Raw genomic sequence first — 21,395 nt, 5'->3', positions numbered from 1 at the left:
CCCCCTGTCAAAGGGCTGTGTCCCTACATACTGACAGTCTCCAACCATCGTTGACTCACAGTATAACACCGTGTAGGGACACTTCCTCTGACAATGGGAATGGTAACACACATTTGTCTATTAGTCCTGGGTACACAATGATATGTAAATACAAGGATTTCCTACAACACACATGTCAGGAGAGGGGACAGATTCCCTATAGATCCAGTGACTCCCAAGTCTTCTCTGATGGGAGTCGTTCTCTTTTCTTCTCCATCTGATGCAGACCATTATGGCGACTTCTCCTGATGAGACATATTTGCCCATTACTTCTGCAGCCATTTCCAGCCTTTATAGAAACACACAAATTTGGAGACCAAGGCCTAGAACCATACATTAAAGGGAACCTGTCACCAGCATTCCACCTATTAAACCAGCAATGCATGGTGGTAGTGGGTGAAAAATCATTTCTATATAACCTATAATTGTCTTCTTAGTCGACTCTGTAGCTTTAATATTCAGTTTTTTAGCGTTCCCACACCGTATGCAAATGAGCAAAAAAGAGTCATATCTTCATTTGAAAAGAGTCATATCTTCATTTGAAAAGAGTCATATCTTCGTTTGAAAAGAGTCATATCTTCATTCCTCAAGTCTTTCCGAGTATTTCCCGCCTCCTTACTTTTGATTGACAGCTCCTCGCCTTCTCCCAGCACACAAAATCCTGCGCTTGTGCATTGATGTCCTCTTCTGGTGTGTGCGCACAAAGGGACACTTGATTATTACGATAAAAGGTGCAAAATGTTTGCAGTCCGTTATTTACAGTCGGAGGAGGAGTTTAGGTGAGGAGATAAAGGTAATGAACTTTTGATAGCAGCGGCCAGTGAGAGATAAGTAAAGTTCAATAGGTGAAATGCTGGTGACAGGTTCCCTTTAAAGGGGTTGCCCGGGCACAGACCGGTTTTTATACTGATGAACTATCGATGTGCCTGGACAACACCTTTCACTCAGACTAATAAATTTGTACCCCAGACTAGATAATAGAATACATACAGACCCCAGACCTTCTAATCTATTGCAGTCCCCAGACCAGACCCGCCTAAACAAATACAGACCCCAGAACAAGCACCCTAAATAAACACAGACCTCAGGCCAGACCCCTAAATACAGACCCCAGACCTGATCCCCTACACTAATAATGACCCCGGACCAGACCCCTAAATTAATACGGACCCCTAAATAAAGACCCCTAAACTAATACAGACCCTAGACCAGGACCCCTAAATACAGACACCATAAACTAATACTGACCCCAGACCCCTAAATACAGACCCCCTAAACACAGACCCCAGACCTCAAACTAATACAGACACCAGACCTGACCCCTACACTAATAATGACCCCAGACCTGACTCCCTTAATACAGACCCCAGACCAGACCCCCTAAACTAATACAGACCCTTAAATAAAGACCCCTAAACTAATAAAGACCCTAGACCAGGCCCTCTAAATAAAGAACCATAAACTAATACAGACCCCAGACGCCTAAATAAAGACCCCAGACCTCAAACTAATACAGACCCCCTAAATACAGACCCCTAAATACAGACCCCCTAAATACAGACCCCAGACCTCTAAATACATGCCCCCTAAATACAGACCCCAGACATCAAACTAACACTGACCCCCTAAATACAGACCCCCAGACCTGACCCCTATACTAATAATGCCCCCAGACCTGACTACCTTAAGTAATACAGACCCCAGACCAGACCCCCTAATCTAATACAGACACCAGACCAGACCCCTATATACAGACCCCTAAATAAAGACCCCTAAACTAAAATAGACCCTAGAACAGGCCCCCTAAATACAGACCCCAGACATCAAACTAATACAGACCCCCTAAATACAGACCCCAGACCCCTTAAACTAACACAGACCCCTAAATATACAGACCCTAAACCCCTTAAACTGATACAGACCTCAAACCCCCTAAATACAGACCCCAGACCCCTTAAACTAATACAGACACTAAACCTCCTAAATACAGACCAGACCCCTAAATACAGGCCCCCTAAATACAGACCCCAGACCTCAAACTAACACAGACCCCCTAAATACAGACCCCAGACCTGACCCCCTACACTAATAATGTCACCAAACCTGACTCCCTTAAGTAATACAGACCCCAGACCAGACCCCCTAATCTAATACAGACCCCAGACCAGACCCCTAAATACAGACCCCTAAATAAAGACCGCTAAACTAAAATAGACCCTAGAACAGGCCCCCTAAATACAGACCCCAGACGTCAAACTAATACAGACCCCCTAAATACAGACCCCAGGCCCCTTTAACTAACACAGACCCCTAAATATACAGACCCTAAACCCCTTAAACTGATACAGACCTCAAATCCCCTAAATACAGACCCCAGACCCCTTAAACTAATACAGACCCCAAACCTCCTAAACACAGACCAGACCCCTAAATACAGGCCCCCTAAATAAAGAAACTATAGTGGTTACACATCCTTCCTCTTCCTCTCCAGGTCAGGAAAATATCATAGTCAACATAACTTTACATGTTCCCGATCAATAGAAGTGGATGCAGCATTTGAAAGGTAACTGTTATTAATGATGTGAGCCTCCTGGCTGCAAAATTAGCCATTCTTCAGCTTCCTTTGAGTCCCCAGAGAAGACGATTTTTCTCCCATCAGATATCTGGAGACGAGCTGGATAAGCCATTGAATAAGGGATGTTTAAATCCCGCATTTGCTTTTTCACTGCAATAAATGTTGCCCGCTTATTCTGCAAAGCAGCCGAAAAAACAGGAAATATCAAAACGCGGGAGTTCTCATATTGAATATTCTGCTGTTTCCAAGACATCTGTAGGATCATATCCCAATCTTTCCAATTTAAGAGACGTGGATTGGTGGTAAGCCGTTCTACTGCAAATGCCGACGAGAAATATGCATCAGGAAAGGTGCACCAGAGCCATTGCTCAATAATGGTTCCAGGTATGGATCCCTCTACCCGTTCCAGAAGCCCTATAATGCGAACGTTGTTTATTTCCGAACGATTCTCCAAATTGTCGCATTTCTGTTGCCACAGCTCCACTTTTTTCTCCATCGCCGACAAGCGATCAGGGATGCGGGCAGTGTTGTCTCCAATAGTAGAAATGCGATGTTCCATCTCCCTCACCCTGTTCCTGAACTTCTGAACATCATGACGGAGCAATCCAAGATCCACCCTCAACTCTTCTATCTTCCCAGCAAGCGAGGTGGTAGACAAATTAATAGCCTGCAGCAGTTGTTCATATACCTGCTGTAGCATTAGATCAGGGCCAGTATCTGAATAGACAAAATAGACGAGGAGACAGCACTTCCAAAATATGTCAGCTTTTTAATCACCCGTGCGACGTTTCAGTCCAGCAGGACTTTTCTCAAGAATAGGACAGGCAGCAGTACCAGGCACTGCCGCCCATATGGCGGAGCCAATTTGCCTGTATAAGCAATGAAGGGACACATAGTTACATAGTTAGTACGGTTGAAAAAAGAAACATGTTCATCAAGTTCAACCAAGGGATGGGAAAAGGGATTCGAAAAATGTCTACACATTGACATAGGAGCTGATATTGTTTCATTCTAGGAAATGATCTAAGCCTTTATTAAAGCCATCTACTGTCCCTGCTGTGACCAGCTCCTGCTCTAGGTTATTCCAAAGATTCACAGTTCTCACAGTGAAGAAGGCTTGTCGCCTCTGCAGATTGAACCTTTTTTTCTCTAGACAGAGGGAGTGCCCCCCTTGTTTTTTGAGGGGGTTTTACATGGAACAGGATGTCACCATATTTTTTGTATGTGTCATTCATATATTTATATAAGTTAATCATGTCCCCCCTTAGTCATCTCTTTTCAAGACTAAATAGGTTTCATTCTATTAATCTTTCCTCATAACGTAGATTCTCTATCCCCGTTATTAGTTTTGTTGCTCTTCTTTGTATTTTTTCCAACTGTAGGGCATCCTTTCTATGAACTGGAGCCCAAAACTGAACTGCATATTCTAGATGAGGCCTCACTAATGCTTTGTAAAGTAGTAATATTATATCCCTGTCCTGCGAGTCCATGCCTCTTTTAATACACAACAATATATTGCTGGCTTGTGAAGCAGCTGATTGACATAGCATGCTGTTATTTAGTTTATGATCTACAAGTACACTCACATCCTTCTCAACAAGTGACTCTTCCAGTGTAGCTCCCCCTAGGACATATGATTCATGCAGATTGTTGGTACGCAGATGCATAACTTTACATTTATCTACATTAAACCTCATTTGCCAAATGGATGCCCAAACACTCAGTGCATCCAAAGCAGCTTGCAATTTACTAACATATTCTATAGACTCAACAATACTACATAGCTTAGAAATAGTTCTATTAATCCCATCCCTATATCATTAATAAATAAATTGAATAATAGTGGTCCCAGCATGGAACCCTGGGGTACACCACGTATAACCGGGGACCATTCAGAGTAGGAATCATTGACCACAACTCTCTGGATACGGTCCTTGAGCCAATTCTCAATCCAATTACAAACGATAATTTCTAAACCTATAGTCCTTAATTTACCCATTAGACGTGTATGAGGGACAGTGTCAAATGCCTTTGCAAACTCCAAAAACACTATATCCACAGCGGCCCCTCTGTCTAGGCTTCTGCTCACCTCTTCATAAAAACAAATCAGGTTAGTTTGACAACTTCTGTCCTTAGTAAAACCATGCTGGCTGTCGCTTATAATTCTATTTTTGTCACATAATCCTGTATACAATTCTTCCAGAATGACTGCGGCCACTCCATTGTACTGATCGGAGCAGGTCCCTGAGGTCTGACCGCCATCAATCAAAAAATTATTTTCTATGCTGAGGATCGGCCATCAAAGTTATAGTCAAGGAGAACCACTGCGATTTTCCAAGATCACCTTGTCTACCTGCTTATTTATTACAACTATTTGTGAGCCATTTGCCAGGCTTCTAACACAAATTTTCACTTCAGCGACTTCATTGTTCTGTGTGTCAGGGGACCCGGGGGTCAGAGGCCCAGTGATCAAACATCGAAGGCCTATGCTAAGTCACTGAGAACCCCTTTTAGTTATATTAGAAAAGGAATCAAGGTAAATATATAACAAATTAGCTACTGTTGAGTGTGTTGTAGGATAGATATAGACAAGAGTAAGCAAGAGAATAGCTTATAGACTAACAAAAGCAGCCAAGATGTTCCATATGTGTCCTGATTACAGTCCTACAGCAAAGATACTTCCTAAACTTTTCATTTAGTAGCCAATACAAGTATGAACTTTGACAATGAAAATTATAAGTTCCTAAATAAGAACATTGTCAAAAATTAACTACCGTAAAACACAGTCTGTATATTTCAAGATCCCTGACAGACTGCCCCCACACTGTAATAAGGACACTAGAATTAACAAATAGCCTTTATTAATTTAGTCTGTATCAGAATTCTTTATGTACAATGATTAGCCAGGATTTAGACAATTACCCTGCCATACAAACATTAATTTCTATAACTTACGATAATGTGACATTAACTTTGTCAAAACAAAATTAATTTAAACTATGTGACAAGATATTGTTTCGTGGGATATTCTAATATAAAGCATTCACTTATCTTGCCCAGGGGAGTGTAAGTTATAAAATTCCTGAACTTTAAAATATTTGAAAAGTTCTCGTTGTAGCCTCATTTATTAGGAAATGTAATGCTCGAATACTCATCCTAAGAAATATGTCATTTTGAAAACATAAAAATATAAAAATTATTACTCAATACAGCTTCAATAAACTTTTCCAATCACGCATTAGGAACCATCAAAGTCCTGCTAACATAACACAAAATGCTAAATTTTTGTCTGCTTTTTCAGGAAATAAACTTCTGGTTCTTGTTTAACCATTTTGCTAGATATTTTTTTATGTTCACCATATTCTACACAGGCATAAAGTACCATCCCAAGTACCAACACAACAAGCAAAATGTATAATTTAACTGACACACATAAAAATGTGCTGTATCCATACGCTATCACAAATCCCAAAGATTCCCAAAGACGATAATTGGCAAAACCAGCTTCTTTGTGATCATCAAATAATAGTCCATAAAGTGCTGGAAAATAAAAAGTACAAATTATTTAGAAATATTAACATTTTAAGGTAGGTAAAGCAATAAAAGCCATAGAAAACAATATTGGATATGATAAAAAAATTACACAAAAAGGAAGGTAGCTCTTTGACACATAATAATAGTGGCAAAACAAGCTATTAATCCCCAAAAAAAGTATAATAAAGATAGTGCCCCACAATAAACAGTGACAAAGACATAAAGGCAGGTTTACTAAGACTGGCGTTTCGTGCGCCAGTGTTAGCACTGAAGCAACCCTCCAGTCCCCCCCCAAAAAAAAAATTACTATACATTGAATATGAATAATCAACTCACCTGCTGCCCCGCTCCTGAATGATCAGACCTCCATTCCTGCATCCTGGGTCCCTGTTTTCCACTTTAAAGATAGCCGCCGCAGTCTTACATTTTGCTATCAAGAGTATCTTCAGAATTCACGAGAAACACTTCCACCCCTCCACTGCCCTGCACTGGACGAGCGCTGATGATGTGGGTGATGTGTCTTGCAGCTCCATCGTCATTAGCTCTCGTCCATCGGAGGGCAGGGAAAAAGGGGTGAGGGAATGTCTCAGACTACCAAAGAAGCTATCCATAGCAAGGTCTGAGAATGCAGTGGCCATCTTGAAAAGCGGAAAACGGTGGCCAGATCATTCAGGAGCGGGGCAACAATTAAGTTAACTCTACATTTCCAATGTGTTTTCATTTTTGGAGGGGGATTGGAGGGTCAATTTAAACCTGCAAGATGCAACTAATTTATTAAGAGTCACGCGTCTCTTAATAAAATTGTTGTATCTTCTGCTGTCTGTGCACCAGAAAGGAAAATCTATGCCAGTAAATGTGTTTAAACCTTAATGGCCCCACCCCCTTTTGCAAAGCGGCACTCACTTTTTTCTAAAGTGCCATGACCTATGTAAGTGCACCAAAAGTTGCAAATTGTTTTGCGCAATTGCTACTTTTGATGCATCTGCGCCTTTTCTTTGGCAGTAAACTGAAATAAATTCCCCGCATAGTGCCCCACAATACAGATAGTGCCCCACATTTAACCCCTCAGTGACCAGCCTATTTTAGGCCTTAATGACAAGTTATTTTTCACGTTTTTCCATCGTCTCATAAGAGCTATAACTTTTGTATTTTTGCGTCGACATAGCTGCAAAAGGTTTTGTTTTTTGCGGGACAAGTTGTATTTTTTAATAGCACCATTTTGGGGTACATAGAATTTATTGATTAACTTTTGTCAACACTTTTTTGGCGGGGAATAGAAAAAAACCCCAGCAATTTCGCCACACTTTTTTCATCCTAAATTCACGCCGTTTACCGTGTGGTATAAATAACACAATAACTTTATTCAGCGGGTTGTTAAGGTTCCAACGATACCAAATTTATATCGATTTCGTATGTAGAGTTTTACTACTTTTTTTATTTTTCTACTGATGCAGTTGTATGAGGCCTTTTTTTTTTTTGCAGTAGACTTACAGTTTTTATTGGTACCATTTTGGGGTAGATGCGACTTTTTGATAACTTTTTATCACATTGTTTTTATGGCGTTCACCGTGCGGGTTAAATAATGTAATAACTTTATAGTTTGGTCGTTATGGACGCGGCGATAACAAATATTTGTAACATTTTAATATTTTTTATTTTTTTTTAATAATAAAACATTTTGTAACTGGAAAACTGTGTTTTTCATTTTTTTTTCACTTATTTTTTTTTATTAACTTTATTAAACTTTTTTTTTACTAGCCCCACCAGGGGACTTCACTATGCAATCCCCCGATCGCATTTAAAATACACTGCAATACTTTTGTATTGCAGTGTATTACTGCCTGTCCGTGTAAAACAGCATCTGCTAGGCCATGCGTCTGGCATGGCCTAGCAGGCATAACTAGTGGCAGACCTGGGGGGCTTTATTAGGCCCCCCGGCTTCCATAGAAACCACCGGCATCCTGCGATCTTATCGCAGGATGCCGGTGGGGTGAGAGAGGGAGCTCCCTCCCTCTCTTCAAAACCACTCAAATGCGGCGTTTGCTATTGAGCACCACATCTGAGGAGTTAAACTGGCGAGATCGATACTGATATCAATGTCGCTCGTTCGAGCAGCGCTGCTCCCATAGCAGGGAGATTTAACGGCTCCCTGCTTTATTTATTTATTCCGATGCAGCGCCGTGGAAAGGCGTATGCATCGGAATAAAGCCCATTGGTGGCCGCCGTGAAAAGGCATATTGGCGGTCACTAACGGGTTAATAGTGTTATACAGAGAGTGCCCCACAATAAATAGTGTCAAGCAAAAAGCATCATATTGAGCCAAGCAAAAGCAGCCAGCAGCTTAAAGACTATCCACACCTTTGATGGACATTTATTAAAATTTTTTAATAAACAGGCCAGTCAGTGTCTTGGTGTCTTGGTCTTTATAAAAAATTTGTTTTACTTTTTAAAATACAGCTGCTCTGTATTCTCTTTGAACAGCAGCCGTATCTTTCGCTATGACCTGAATCCGTCAGTCCTTCGAACCTGACAGGAACTGGATTTAGCACTACGTACAGGTACTCTGAATAGAAAATACAGAGCAGCTGTATCTTAAAAAAGTAAAACTAATTTTTAATAAAAACTAATTAAAAAGTTACACCAAACACACTGAATGACCAGTTTATTAAAAAAAATAATTGAAAATAAGCCCCTCAAAGGTTTACATAGCCTTTAAACAAGGAATCAGGTCTCTCCCAGACAACCGGGGCTGCAATCTGTAAAATAACCTGAAAAAGGGGTGGTCTTGCCCTGCCAGCAGAACAAGCAGGTCTCGCTAGAAGGCTGATAGCAGCCGCCCCTAATGGCAGCTTGCTGCATGACTTTATTTTGTTTCAATTAACTTCACTGACAATTGTATAAATATATTTCCAGGGAATGACCCCTTGTGCCCGCTGCAGACAACAAAAACTCTATAATTTAATACTATGGCTGTGTGTGTAGGGGTGGGAGAGAAGATCTGTTTATTGAGCGGCAAATTTATGTATTTTGTTTCCAGTAAATGGTCCCCTTTAGTATATTGCAAATTAAAATACCCTCTATGCATTAGCCTTGAAAATACAATACTAGAAAGCAGGAAATAAAGCTGATACTTTAATACTTTAATACTTACAATTAGTTTGAGTCTGCCAGATAGCATCTGCCATTCCCCATAAAGCAGGATATATAAAGAACATAGCAAACTGATTTGGATGAGGCTCCCAAAGTAGTAATGCAATTATAGTTGCAAAATTTGTGACTGCAGCTAGTCAAGAAATAAATAACAGACAAATTGAATGGATACTGGACAGACTAAGTGTTTACAAGGCAAACTGGAAATTACATTGTTAAAACTTTATTTTCTTTGTCTTTACATTGTGAATAGACATAAGCAAATCTATTCTAAGCTAATTAAATTCAATCCGAATTTCTCAAAAGTTTCAGCTTCGGCAAAGTCCAAGACGTTTGGGTTTTGCATGAATCGTGGCTGCCAGTCGCTATTTCACAGATTAGAAAAAGAAAGAGGGGAGAAAAAGACATTTAAAAAAAATACCATGCTCCACTTGTCTTCAGGTGCGATGCATCTCTGCCAGCCTCCTGCGATTATGTAGTTTTTGTCCCATGTAACCGCTTCTGCGATGCATCCCTGGTGGCCTCCTGAGATGATGTTGTTTTGTCCCATTTGACCGCTGCAGTCTATCACAGGCTTCAGCGGTTACATGGGACAAAACAACGTAATCTCAGGAGACCGGCAGGACGTGTCGCTTCAGAAGACCAGGGGAGGTGAGTATGGTATTTTTTTTTATGTTAGGGGTGGAATCTTGCGTGTCCGATTGTACTGTTTGACTCTCTGATGTTTTCTAGGACTGTATCCAACATTGTATGTTTACCAATATTATTATAATAAAGGAAAACTTTAATTTAAAGAAAAAAAAGATAGTCCTAAAAGACATCAGAGCGTCAGACAGGGCAATCAGAACACTTGCAATTCGTGGCAAATTTATCCGGACCAAATCAAATTGGACAGCCGATTTAATAGAATTAAACGGCCGATTCAACAGAATTGGACGGCCGATTCGTGTATAATATCATGGCCATAAATTTAAAAAAATTGCCTGTCTGCATTTTGCTGATTTGCTCATTTTGTACTATGGAGCTATATTTGACACATATAAGAAAAATTAGATGACAATACAGATCCATATTTCAGCCCCTAGGGAAATTCACATAGTGTGAATCCCTTGAAACTAGTGAAGTTGAAACTGACATTTTTTTTGAAGATGGGACAAACCCTTTTAATTTTTAAACCCAGAAAGGGTACAAGTTGTGCAGGAAGGTGAGCATTTGTGAATCGTATATCCGTAAGTAAAAAAAAATAATTTGCAAACAACACATTTTCCAATCTATTAGTTAGCAATTTTCTTACCGAAAGAAAAAAGAAATATTCTCCCAGTGTATTGAGAAAGTTTTCCAAACAATAGGGAACAGATGGCATTGGTTGCTGCAAAGCAAATCATCACATATCCAACAAAATGTATCCCAAGAGAGCAGGTAACATAAGACTGGAATCAAGAGATATAATAATTTTACTGACAAATGCATTTGTGAGAATACACTCAGTAGAAAACATCAAGTACTGTATGGGCATCACACCAGGCTCTATGCAGTAATCTGATGTAGGGAAAACTAATTGTCCTACTGCATTATAAGTGCTCAGCTAAGCAGCTAAGGATGTGTTAATCAATACACTTGTCAACCCTTTCTATTAACAATCAGCAGAATTGCTAGCTTGTGTATAATTGTAAGTGGATGAGACATAGTGCTTCTCAGCTTAAGAGGGTTCACTGTTGTATCAGTCTAGGCAATCTTCTATAAAAGGGGTGGGGAACGTCGGGCCAGCGAGCTACGCTTTTTCCGTAAGTCCCATAGAACTGAATGGTAGTTACGGAAACAGCATAATTTGCATGCTACGCTGCTTCCGTAACAGACATTCACTACTATAGGAGTAACGGAAACAGCGTAGCTCAGAGAGCTACGCTGTTTTCTTCTTTATGGTCGGAAAACAGCCGGAACACAGAGAGGTAGTATGGGGTTTAGGGGGCCCTTTTCTAGAGATACGTGCAGGTCCCAGGGGTGGGACCCACATCTATCTGGCATTTATGACGTATCCAGAGGATACGTTATAAATGTCCCTGATGGAAAAACACCTTTAAGTAAGTCGAAACAATTCACTGCCTCGAGCAGTTCTTTTCAAATCTTACCATTGCAAAGAGTCGACTACGCTCCATACTGACCGACACATCCTCAATACCGGCTAACATCACACGCTTCACCAAAGAGAAGCAGTTCCAGTCATCACATTGGGGGTGTGTTATTTAAAAGTTTGACCAAATTGAGCAGGCTCATTTTTAAGTTGATAATTTTGTTTGGCCCCTCAAATGATGTTATAAATATCCAAATGGCCCTTAGCAGAACAAAGGTTCCCCACCCCTGTTCTATGAGCTAAAATCAGCAGAAACTTTTCTTTTCTGTGAGTTTGGTACAATGTATCAGTGTCAATAAATTATATGGACTTCAGACTATTTAGCTTACAGATGATTGTCTAGACTGGATATATTAAAGCCCTTACTCTGTAAAAAAAATTATCCTAAGGCCTCATGCACACGACCGTATTTTTTCCCACCCGTAAATACTGGCGTAAATACGGGTCCGGTGTCACACGTATTCCACCCGTTTTGCACCAGTATTTACGAACCCGTGCCCGTAAATATGGGTCCGGTGTCACCCGTATTCCACCCGTATTTACGGGCACGTTTTTGGCGGCAAAATAGCGCTGCACTAATCGGCAGCCCCTTCTCTCTATCAGTGCAGGATAGAGAGAAGGGACAGCCTTTTCTGTAATAAAAGTTAAAGAAATTCATACTTACCCGGCCGTTGTCTTGGTGACGCGTCCCTCTCTTCACATCCAGCCCGACATCCCTGGATGACGCGGCAGTCCATGTGACCGCTGCAGCCTGTGATTGACCTGTGATTGGCTGCAGCGGTCACATGGCCTGAAACGTCATCCAGGACGTCGGGCCGGATGTCGAGAGGGACGCGTCACCAAGGCAACGGGCGGGAGACCGGACTGGAGGAAGCAGGAAGTTGTCGGTAAGTATGAAAGTCTTTTATTTTTATTTTTTACAGGTTTATACTGATCGGTAGTCACTGTCCAGGGTGCTGAAAGAGTTACTGCCGATCAGTTAACTCTTTCAGCTCCCTGGACAGTGACTATTTACTGACGTCGCTTAGCAACGCTGCCGTAATGACGGGTGCACACATGTAGCCACCCGTCATTACGAGAGCTCCATAGACTTCTATGGACTGTCCGTGCCGTTATTACGGCCTGAAATAGGACATGTTCTATCTTTTTCAACGGCACGGGCACCTTCCCGTGAGAAAACGGGAAGGCACCCGTCGCCAATAGAAGTCTATGAGCCCGTTATTAGGGGTCGTAATTACAACCCGTAATAACGGGAGTTTTTACGGTCGTGTGCATGAGGCCTAAGTATATGTAAAAGATTATCAAGCTTTATTTACAAAAAAACAGAAAACTTGAAGCTGAACTGAAATTGATATTTCAAATTCCTGCGAAAAGACTTACCGTAGCAAATGTGCAAGACATTGAGAAATAAACCCTCCATGTTGAGAAGACTGTTTGTGGTTAATATTATCATTTATATTATTTCAATATTTATATTATTTCACTTCATGATGTCTCTATTAATTAAATAATTATAAAGAAAATAATAAGTTGTGTAAAAGACAAATAAAAAAAACAACCTACATTAACCTCTAACCACACCATGAAGGGCCCCTCACAAGTATATATCAAAACCTATATATGAACCAGAAAAAGAAGGACATGAAGCCCATAATATATAACAATAACATCTTTATCATATATAAATAACAAACGTATCATAAAGACATCTTTAAAAAAAGTGGGAAGAACAATACGGGCTAGATGGAAGAAAAATCCTGACAAAGGTACAGGCGAAATGCGCGTTATATATTATTGATCTATTGTCACCATTTACTATTCTCACCCCTAATGTTAATAAGCCCTCACACCTATTTATCGTATCTCGGGTTTATATATCTGGGCTATGGTGTAGGCATATAGCCCATTTACTTGTAGTTTGATTAGCTGTCTGGTACTCATGACACTCTGGGAAAAAATGAAATCAATTTCCTGTGTAAACAGGGCAACCATCAGCTGATGAATGAGCAAACGTTCATCGGATGATCATATAATTTATGCTGCAGAAACTATTATGAGCGATCGTAGGGCAAACAGCTGCTGATTTTCAGACGTTTTTTAAGCCACTCGCAATTTTCACTGCATTTTTTACGGCCGTTTTTTGGAGCTGTTTTCAATAGAGTCTATGAAAAAGAGCTCCAAAAACGTCCCAAGAAGTGACCTGCACTTCTTTTTCGTGGCCGTTTGTTTACGCGCCCGTTTTTCAAAATGGCAGCGTAGAAAAACGAGCCATCGGAACAAAACACAGTTTTTCCCATTGCAATCAATGGGCAGATGTTTGGAGGTGTTCTGCTTCGAAATTTTTCGGCCGTTTTTCCCTTAGTCTGGATTTGGATGGAGAGATTAATTTTTTCTGTCCCTGGATTTTTGTCCCATCTTGTCCATATTGTTCTGCTCACCTTTTTAACTGTGTCTTTTTTATACAATTGTTTTTTATATTTAATAAAGATATCATTATCATATATTATGGGCATTATGTCCTTCTTTTTCTGGTTTGCATAAATATTTTCATTTAATAGTCAAATAAAGGCATCAAAGATTAAAACAGAGTCTTGTTGCCAAGGGAAGTAGAAATAACCCAAAAATATTTTCAACTACATAAATAATTAGAAACTTAAAACTGAGGGCGCGGAGCCTGACCGCGGAGAGTGATGGCAGCTTAGTCTCTCGGCTCCTCACACACATGATCCAGGATTGCTAAAATAGCAAGGCACGAACTCGAGAATGGTAAAAATTGGCAAGCCTGATACCAGGGACGCTAAAAATTCACAAAGGTCAGGCGGACTTGCACAAATTTTTAAAAATGAAGCCGTCCCAGAAATTAAAAATGGTGCCGCCCGCGGCCATGGAACCAAGACAGGACAATGACTCGGACGACGATAGTAATCAGGAGTCCGTCGCTGCTTCCACATCCTCACGCCAGGAGAAAGCTCCGATCTCCCGAGCATACTTAAAGAAAAATATCGTGCAGGCCCTAACGCTGATGATGAAGGAACTTGCAGATATCAAGGCGGACATCCGCCATATTGCAAACCGCGTGGAGCACTTGGAGTCCGTGGTTACAGACTCGGTCAGTTATTGTGATTCACTGGGCCACAAAGTGCAGCATCAAGAGGCTCAACTTAATAGAGTAATGACGCTTCTGGAGGATCAAGAAAATAGGAGCAGGAGGAAGAATGTACGATTCAAAGGCATACCTGAATCCGTGACATCAGAGGCACTACAAGCTGTGGCCAGGAAAATCTTTGCCGATATGTTGGGCCAGGAACGTGCTTCCGCAATTGTGATCGAGCGGATCCACAGGGCGCTACGCCCTGCACCGAGGGCGTCTCAACCCCCTAGAGATGTTGTATGTGGCTTACTTAGCTTCGTGGATACCTCGGCCATTTTACAAGCAAACAGAGCACGGGCGGACTTCATGCTGGATGGCGCGAAAATTCAGCTATTCCAAGATATCGCGGCCTCCACTCTAGCAAAACGCAGAATGATGCGGCCTCTCCTTCTTAAACTGCAGGACATGCGGCTCTCATACAACTGGATGTATCCCTTTGGCCTAGCCATATTGAAAAATGGTAAACGCCTTATTATTCACACTCCAGAGGATTTACAAGACACCTGGGAAAAGCTAGGAATCGCTCCTATGGCAATCCCCTCCTGGATGCTGGCCCATACGGACTTACATCTGCCGAGTCTACCACAGCTCACACCATGGGTGACAGCGGGAAAGATGCGATCTCCCAGGTCTAAGAAAGGCAAAGCGAGGAATGAAGATGGAGACTTTCCCTGATCAGGGCCTTCCCTCCCTGACCCCACATGTGGTTTGTAGGACTTATTTGCTTTCTGTATACTAGGCATGGGAACAGTGAGTATGTCATAGCAGGTTTACTGAGTTCCCTTCATGTGACACATTTAGAAATAATTTAGAAACTGTTTTTGCTGTGCTTTTGTGTAAATAGTGGGAAAACTGATGTGTAGAGTATATAGTGTATATACTGGTATTGTGTGTGTAGACTGTGTAGCAGTATTGTGCGTAGTGTATGTTGCAATATTATAGGCAGTGGCGTAGCTATAGGGGTCGCAGCAGTCGCAGCCCCTTGCACCACATCAATAAAAAGTTACTATAGTAACTCGGGCCACGGGCCCCTGTTACTATAGTAACTGACAGTACTTACCCTCCTAGTTCCGGAGCACAGTGGAGGTCCTGACGTCACAGCGCTGTGTGCAGCGCATGACGTCACAACGCTATGCGCCGCGCACAACATCGTGATCCTGGATAGAGTTAGGACAGAGCTTCCGCCGCGGCTGAATAGGAGGGTAAGATTAATATCCGTCTGCTGAAGCTGATTGGCGGGGTCCGACTCCCGGGAGCCGGCCAATCAGCTGTTTTGAAGGGGCCGCAGTGTTTGTACGAGAGCTGCTTACCCTTCATTCCGGTCACTTCATTCCGGTCACACTGTGAATCGGTGTCGGCGATTCACAATGTGAGCGAGTAAGGGAAATGAAGGGGAAGCTGCTTCAAAACAGCTGATTGGCGGGTCCCGGGAGACGGACCCCGACACATCAGCTATTGATGGTCTATCCTGAGGATAGGCCATCAATGTTTAGGGACTGGACAAGTCCTTTAAGCCCACGATGTAGCAGGTTTAGAGGGCCCATGAGACAGGATCACAGATTGTGTGATGCTGTCTGCTGGGCCCTGTATCTAAGCCAATCACATGGTAGGCTTAGATACATGGCCCATGTGTGATCCTGTCTGATGGGCCCTGTATTACTGTATAAGATTACTGTCTGCCTGACCCTGTATCTAAGCCTACCTTGTGGTAGGCTTAGATACAGGGTCCCACAGACAGTATCACACATGGGCCCTGTATCTAAGCCTAACACATGTGTTACTAATCGTTTTTTGTGTGTTTTCTTAAATATTTTAGATTCCAGGACTACTTCGATGACGGCTTTTTTTTATTATCAATAAAATGGTTAATGAGGGTTGTGTGGTTTATTTTTATTTCAATAAAATATTTTTTCTATGTCTTTGTGTTTTTTTTAAAACTTTATTACTACCGCCTTAGTAATGGCTGCCGGCTGAGTGACAGCGTCCATTGCTAAGGCGGGGCTTAGTGTTAGCCGGTGCAGAGGCTAACACTAACCCCCTTTATTACCCCTGTACCCACCGCCACCAGGGGTGCTGGGAAGATCCGGGTACAAAGCAGTAATTGACCATCTATAGTGATGGTCGGGCAATGGGGCGGCCGCAGGCTGTGGAAGGCCTTATACAGTGGCCCTTCCAACCCTGGTAATGCTAGGCTGCTGCTGCTTTATTGTATCTGGCTGGTTATGAAAAATGGGGGGGACCCCACGTCATTTAAAAAAATAAAATACAAAATAATTGGAAAGAACGATGTGGGGTCCCCCCTAATTTTCATAACCAGCTAGATACAACACAGCAGCAGCAGGCAGCATTACCAGGGTGGTAGGGGCCACTGTTTTTGGCCTTCCCCAGCCTAATACTACCAGCCTGCGGCCACCCCGGTGCCTGCCCGTCACTACAGATGGACGGGTACTGGTTCGTACACGGCTCTTCCCAGTACCCCTGGTGGCGGTGGGTACCGGGGTAATAATGGCGGTTAGTGTTAGCCTCTGCACCTGCTAACATTAAGCCCCACCTTAGTAATGGAGGTTGTCAATCAGCCAGCAGCCATTACTAAGGCGGAAATAATAAAGTTTAAAAAAGTACAAGCACATAGAAAAAATATTTTATTGAAATAAAAAAACACAACCCCCATTAACCATTTTATTGAGAATAAAAAAACGCTGTCATTGAAATTGTCCTCGAATCCTAAGTAGTCCAACGACAGAACCTCTAAAAAAAAAAACACAAACACACAAAAATAATTAGAAACACATAATAAAGCAAAACAATTATTATTCATACCTTTCCTGGGTCCAGCGCTGGAGCCGCAATGTCATCGTGTGCCCTGTATCTAATCCTATCATGTGTGATACTGTCTGCTGAGCCACTGTATCTAATCCAATCATGTGTGATATTGTCTGTTGAGCCACTGTATCTAATCCTATCATGTGTGATACTGTCTGCTGAGCCACTGTATCTAATTCTATCATGTGTGACACTGTCTGCTGAGCCCTATCTCTAATACTATCATGTGTAATACTGTCTGCTGAGCTGTGTATCTAATCCCATCATGTGTGAAACTCTGCTGGGCCTTATATCTAATCCTATCATGTGTGATACTGTCTGCTGAGCCACTGTATCTAATCCTATCATGTGTGATACTGTCAGCTGAGCCACTGTATCTAATCCTATCATGTGCTATACTGTCTGCTGAGCTGTGTATCTAATCCTATCATGTGTGATACTCTGCTAGGCCTTATATCTAATCCTATCATTTGTGATACTGTCAGCTCAGCCACTGTATCTAATCCTATCATGTGTGATATTGTCTGCTGACCTATGTATCTAATCCTATCATGTGTGATACTCTGCTGGGCCTTATATCTAATCCTATCATTTGTGATACTGTCAGCTCAGCCACTGTATCTAATCTTATCATGTTTGATACTGTCTGCTGAGCTGTGTATCTAATCCCATCACGTGTGAAACTCTGCTGGGCCTTATATCTAATCCCATCATGTGTGATACTGTCCGCTGAGCCACTCTATCTAATCCTATCATGTGTGACTGTCTGCTGGGCCTCTGTATCTAATCCTATCATGTGTGATACTGTCTGCTGAGCCCTGTATCTAATCCTATAATGTGTGATACTGTCTGCTGAGCCAATGTATCCTATCCATAGTTTATAGGGTCGTAGTGACACACACACACACACACACACACACACACACACACTTTTTTGGGCAGACACATATGTATTGGGGCTATTTCCCATGACATTTTAAGTCCTTAGTGACGCCCCCGGCTGCTAGTGCTGCATTGTTGGGTCACTTAGGAGACCCAGCGATGCAACTGAAAGCTGCAGACTGTCGGCCATGAGAAGTTTGTGGGTGGGGGGGACCCAATAAGAACTTTTGCATCGGGGCCCATGAGCCTTTACCTATTCCCCTGATTACAGGTGTATGCAGTATATATCAGTATTATATGTGAGTGTAGTATATAGCAGTATAATAGGTGTGCAGTGAATATAATGGTACAGAATATAATATGTCTACAGTTATAGCAGTATTTTTTATACAAACAATATGTAGTGGTATTATATGTGTACACACATATAACACCGCTATTTAATGTACAGAGTATAAAGTGATTTGATTAATTATACTTGCAGTATATGTTGGACTCTATATGTACAATATATGGCAGCTATATATATATATATATATATATATACATATACAGTACATGGGGGTATTATTCAGTCACTATGTGGTTATGGTGTGGAGGTATTAATCAGTAATAGTATGGGGGTATTATTCAGTCACTATGTGGTTATGGTGTGGGGGTATTATTCAGTAACAGTATGGGGGTATTATTCAGTCACTATGTTGTTATGGTGTGGGGGTATTATTCAGTAACAGTATGGGGGTATTATTAAGTCACTATGTTGTTATGGTGTGGGGGTATTATTCAGTAACAGTATGGGGGTATTATTCAGTCACTATGTTGTTATGGTGTGGGGGTATTATTCAGTAACAGTATGGGGGTATTATTCAGTCACTATGTGGTTATGGTGTGGCAGTATTATTCAGTAACAGTATGGGGGTATTATTCAGTCACTATGTGGTTATGGTGTGGTGGTATTATTCAGTATCAGTATGGGTGTATTATTCAGTCACTATGTGGTTATGGTGTGGAGGTATTAATCAGTAACAGTATGGGGGTATTATTCAGTCACTATGTGGTTATGGTGTGGAGGTATTATTCAGTAACAGTATGGGGGTATTATTCAGTCACTATGTGGTTATGGTTTGGCGATATCATTCAGTAACAGTATGGGGGTATTATTCAGTCACTATGTGGTTATGGTGTGGCAGTATTATTCAGTAACAGTATGGTGGTATTATTCAGTCACTATGTGGTTATGGTGTGATGGTGTTATTCAGTAACAGTATGGGGGTATTATTAAGTAACAGTATGGAGGTATTCAGTAACAGTATGGGGGTATTATTCAGTAACAGTATGGGGGTATTATTCAGTCACTATGTGGTTATGGTGTGGCGGTATTATTCAGTAACAGTATGGTGGTATTATTCAGTCACTATGTGGTTATGGTGTGATGGTATTATTCAGTAACAGTATGGAGGTATTCAGTAACAGTATGGGATATTATTCAGTAACAGTATGGGGTATTATTCAGTAACAGTATGGGGGTATTATTCAGTAACAGTATGGGGGTATTATTCAGTAACAGTATGGAGGTATTCAGTAACAGTATGGGGGTATTATTCAGTAACAGTATGGAGGTATTATTCAGTATTAGTATGGGGTATTATTCAGTAACAGTATGGGGTATTATTCAGTAACAGTATGGGGGTATTATTCAGTAACAGTATGGGGTATTATTCAGTAACAGTATGGGGTATTATTCAGTAACAGTATGGGGTATTATTCAGTAACAGTATGGGGTATTATTCAGTAACAGTATGGGGGTATTATTCAGTAACAGTATGGGGGTATTATTCAGTAACAGTATGGGGGTATTATTCAGTAACAGTATGGAGGTATTCAGTAACAGTATGGGGGTATTATTCAATAACAGTATGGGGTATTATTCAGTAACAGTATGGGGTATTATTCAGTAACAGTATGGGATATTATTCAGTAACAGTATGGGATATTATTCAGTAACAGTATGGGGTATTATTCAGTAACAGTATGGGATATTATTCAGTAACAGTATGGGGTATTATTCAGTAACAGTATGGGGGTATTATTCAGTAACAGTATGGGGGTATTATTCAGTAACAGTATGGAGGTATTCAGTAACAGTATGGGGGTATTATTCAGTAACAGTATGGAGGTATTATTCAGTATTAGTATGGGGTATTATTCAGTAACAGTATGGGGTATTATTCAGTAACAGTATGGGGGTATTATTCAGTAACAGTATGAGGTATTATTCAGTAACAGTATGGGGTATTATTCAGTAACAGTATGGGATATTATTCAGTAACAGTATGGGGTATTATTCAGTAACAGTATGGGGGTATTATTCAGTAACAGTATGGGGGTATTATTCAGTAACAGTATGGGGTATTATTCAGTAATAGTATGGGGGTATTATTCAGTCACTATGTGGTTATGGTTTGGCGATATTATTCAGTAACAGTATGGGGGTATTATTCAGTCACTGTGGTTATGGTGTGGAGGTATTATTCAGTAACAGTATGGGGGTATTATTCAGTCACTATGTGGTTATGGTTTGGCGATATCATTCAGTAACAGTATGGGGGTATTATTCAGTCACTATGTGGTTATGGTGTGGCAGTATTATTCAGTAACAGTATGGTGGTATTATTCAGTCACTATGTGGTTATGGTGTGATGGTGTTATTCAGTAACAGTATGGGGGTATTATTCAGTAACAGTATGGAGGTATTCAGTAACAGTATGGGGGTATTATTCAGTAACAGTATGGGGGTATTATTCAGTCACTATGTGGTTATGGTGTGGCGGTATTATTCAGTAACAGTATGGTGGTATTATTCAGTCACTATGTGGTTATGGTGTGATGGTATTATTCAGTAACAGTATGGAGGTATTCAGTAACAGTATGGGATATTATTCAGTAACAGTATGGGGTATTATTCAGTAACAGTATGGGGGTATTATTCAGTAACAGTATGGGGGTATTATTCAGTAACAGTATGGAGGTATTCAGTAACAGTATGGGGGTATTATTCAGTAACAGTATGGAGGTATTATTCAGTATTAGTATGGGGTATTATTCAGTAA

At 41.1% G+C, this 21,395-nt stretch overlaps 1 protein-coding gene across 1 annotated transcript in view; it reads right to left on the bottom strand.

The window, feature by feature from the left end:
- Positions 1-5,476: 5,476 nt before the first annotated feature.
- LOC142761154 (protein unc-93 homolog A-like) overlaps positions 5,477-21,395 on the bottom strand; it is a 161,494-nt gene continuing 145,575 nt past the window's right edge. Inside the window, exons 6-8 of the mRNA XM_075864348.1 lie at positions 10,593-10,728; positions 9,300-9,431; positions 5,477-6,154 (exon numbers count right to left, since the gene is read on the bottom strand). Coding sequence (XP_075720463.1) covers positions 5,892-6,154; positions 9,300-9,431; positions 10,593-10,728 — 531 coding nt within the window. The 3' untranslated portion in view covers positions 5,477-5,891. The remainder of the gene's footprint in view (positions 6,155-9,299; positions 9,432-10,592; positions 10,729-21,395) is intronic.

This window comes from Rhinoderma darwinii, chromosome 4 (assembly GCF_050947455.1).
Source record: "Rhinoderma darwinii isolate aRhiDar2 chromosome 4, aRhiDar2.hap1, whole genome shotgun sequence".
NCBI classification, from domain to species: Eukaryota; Metazoa; Chordata; class Amphibia; order Anura; family Rhinodermatidae; genus Rhinoderma; species Rhinoderma darwinii.
This window is presented reverse-complemented; position numbering and strand designations above follow the sequence as displayed.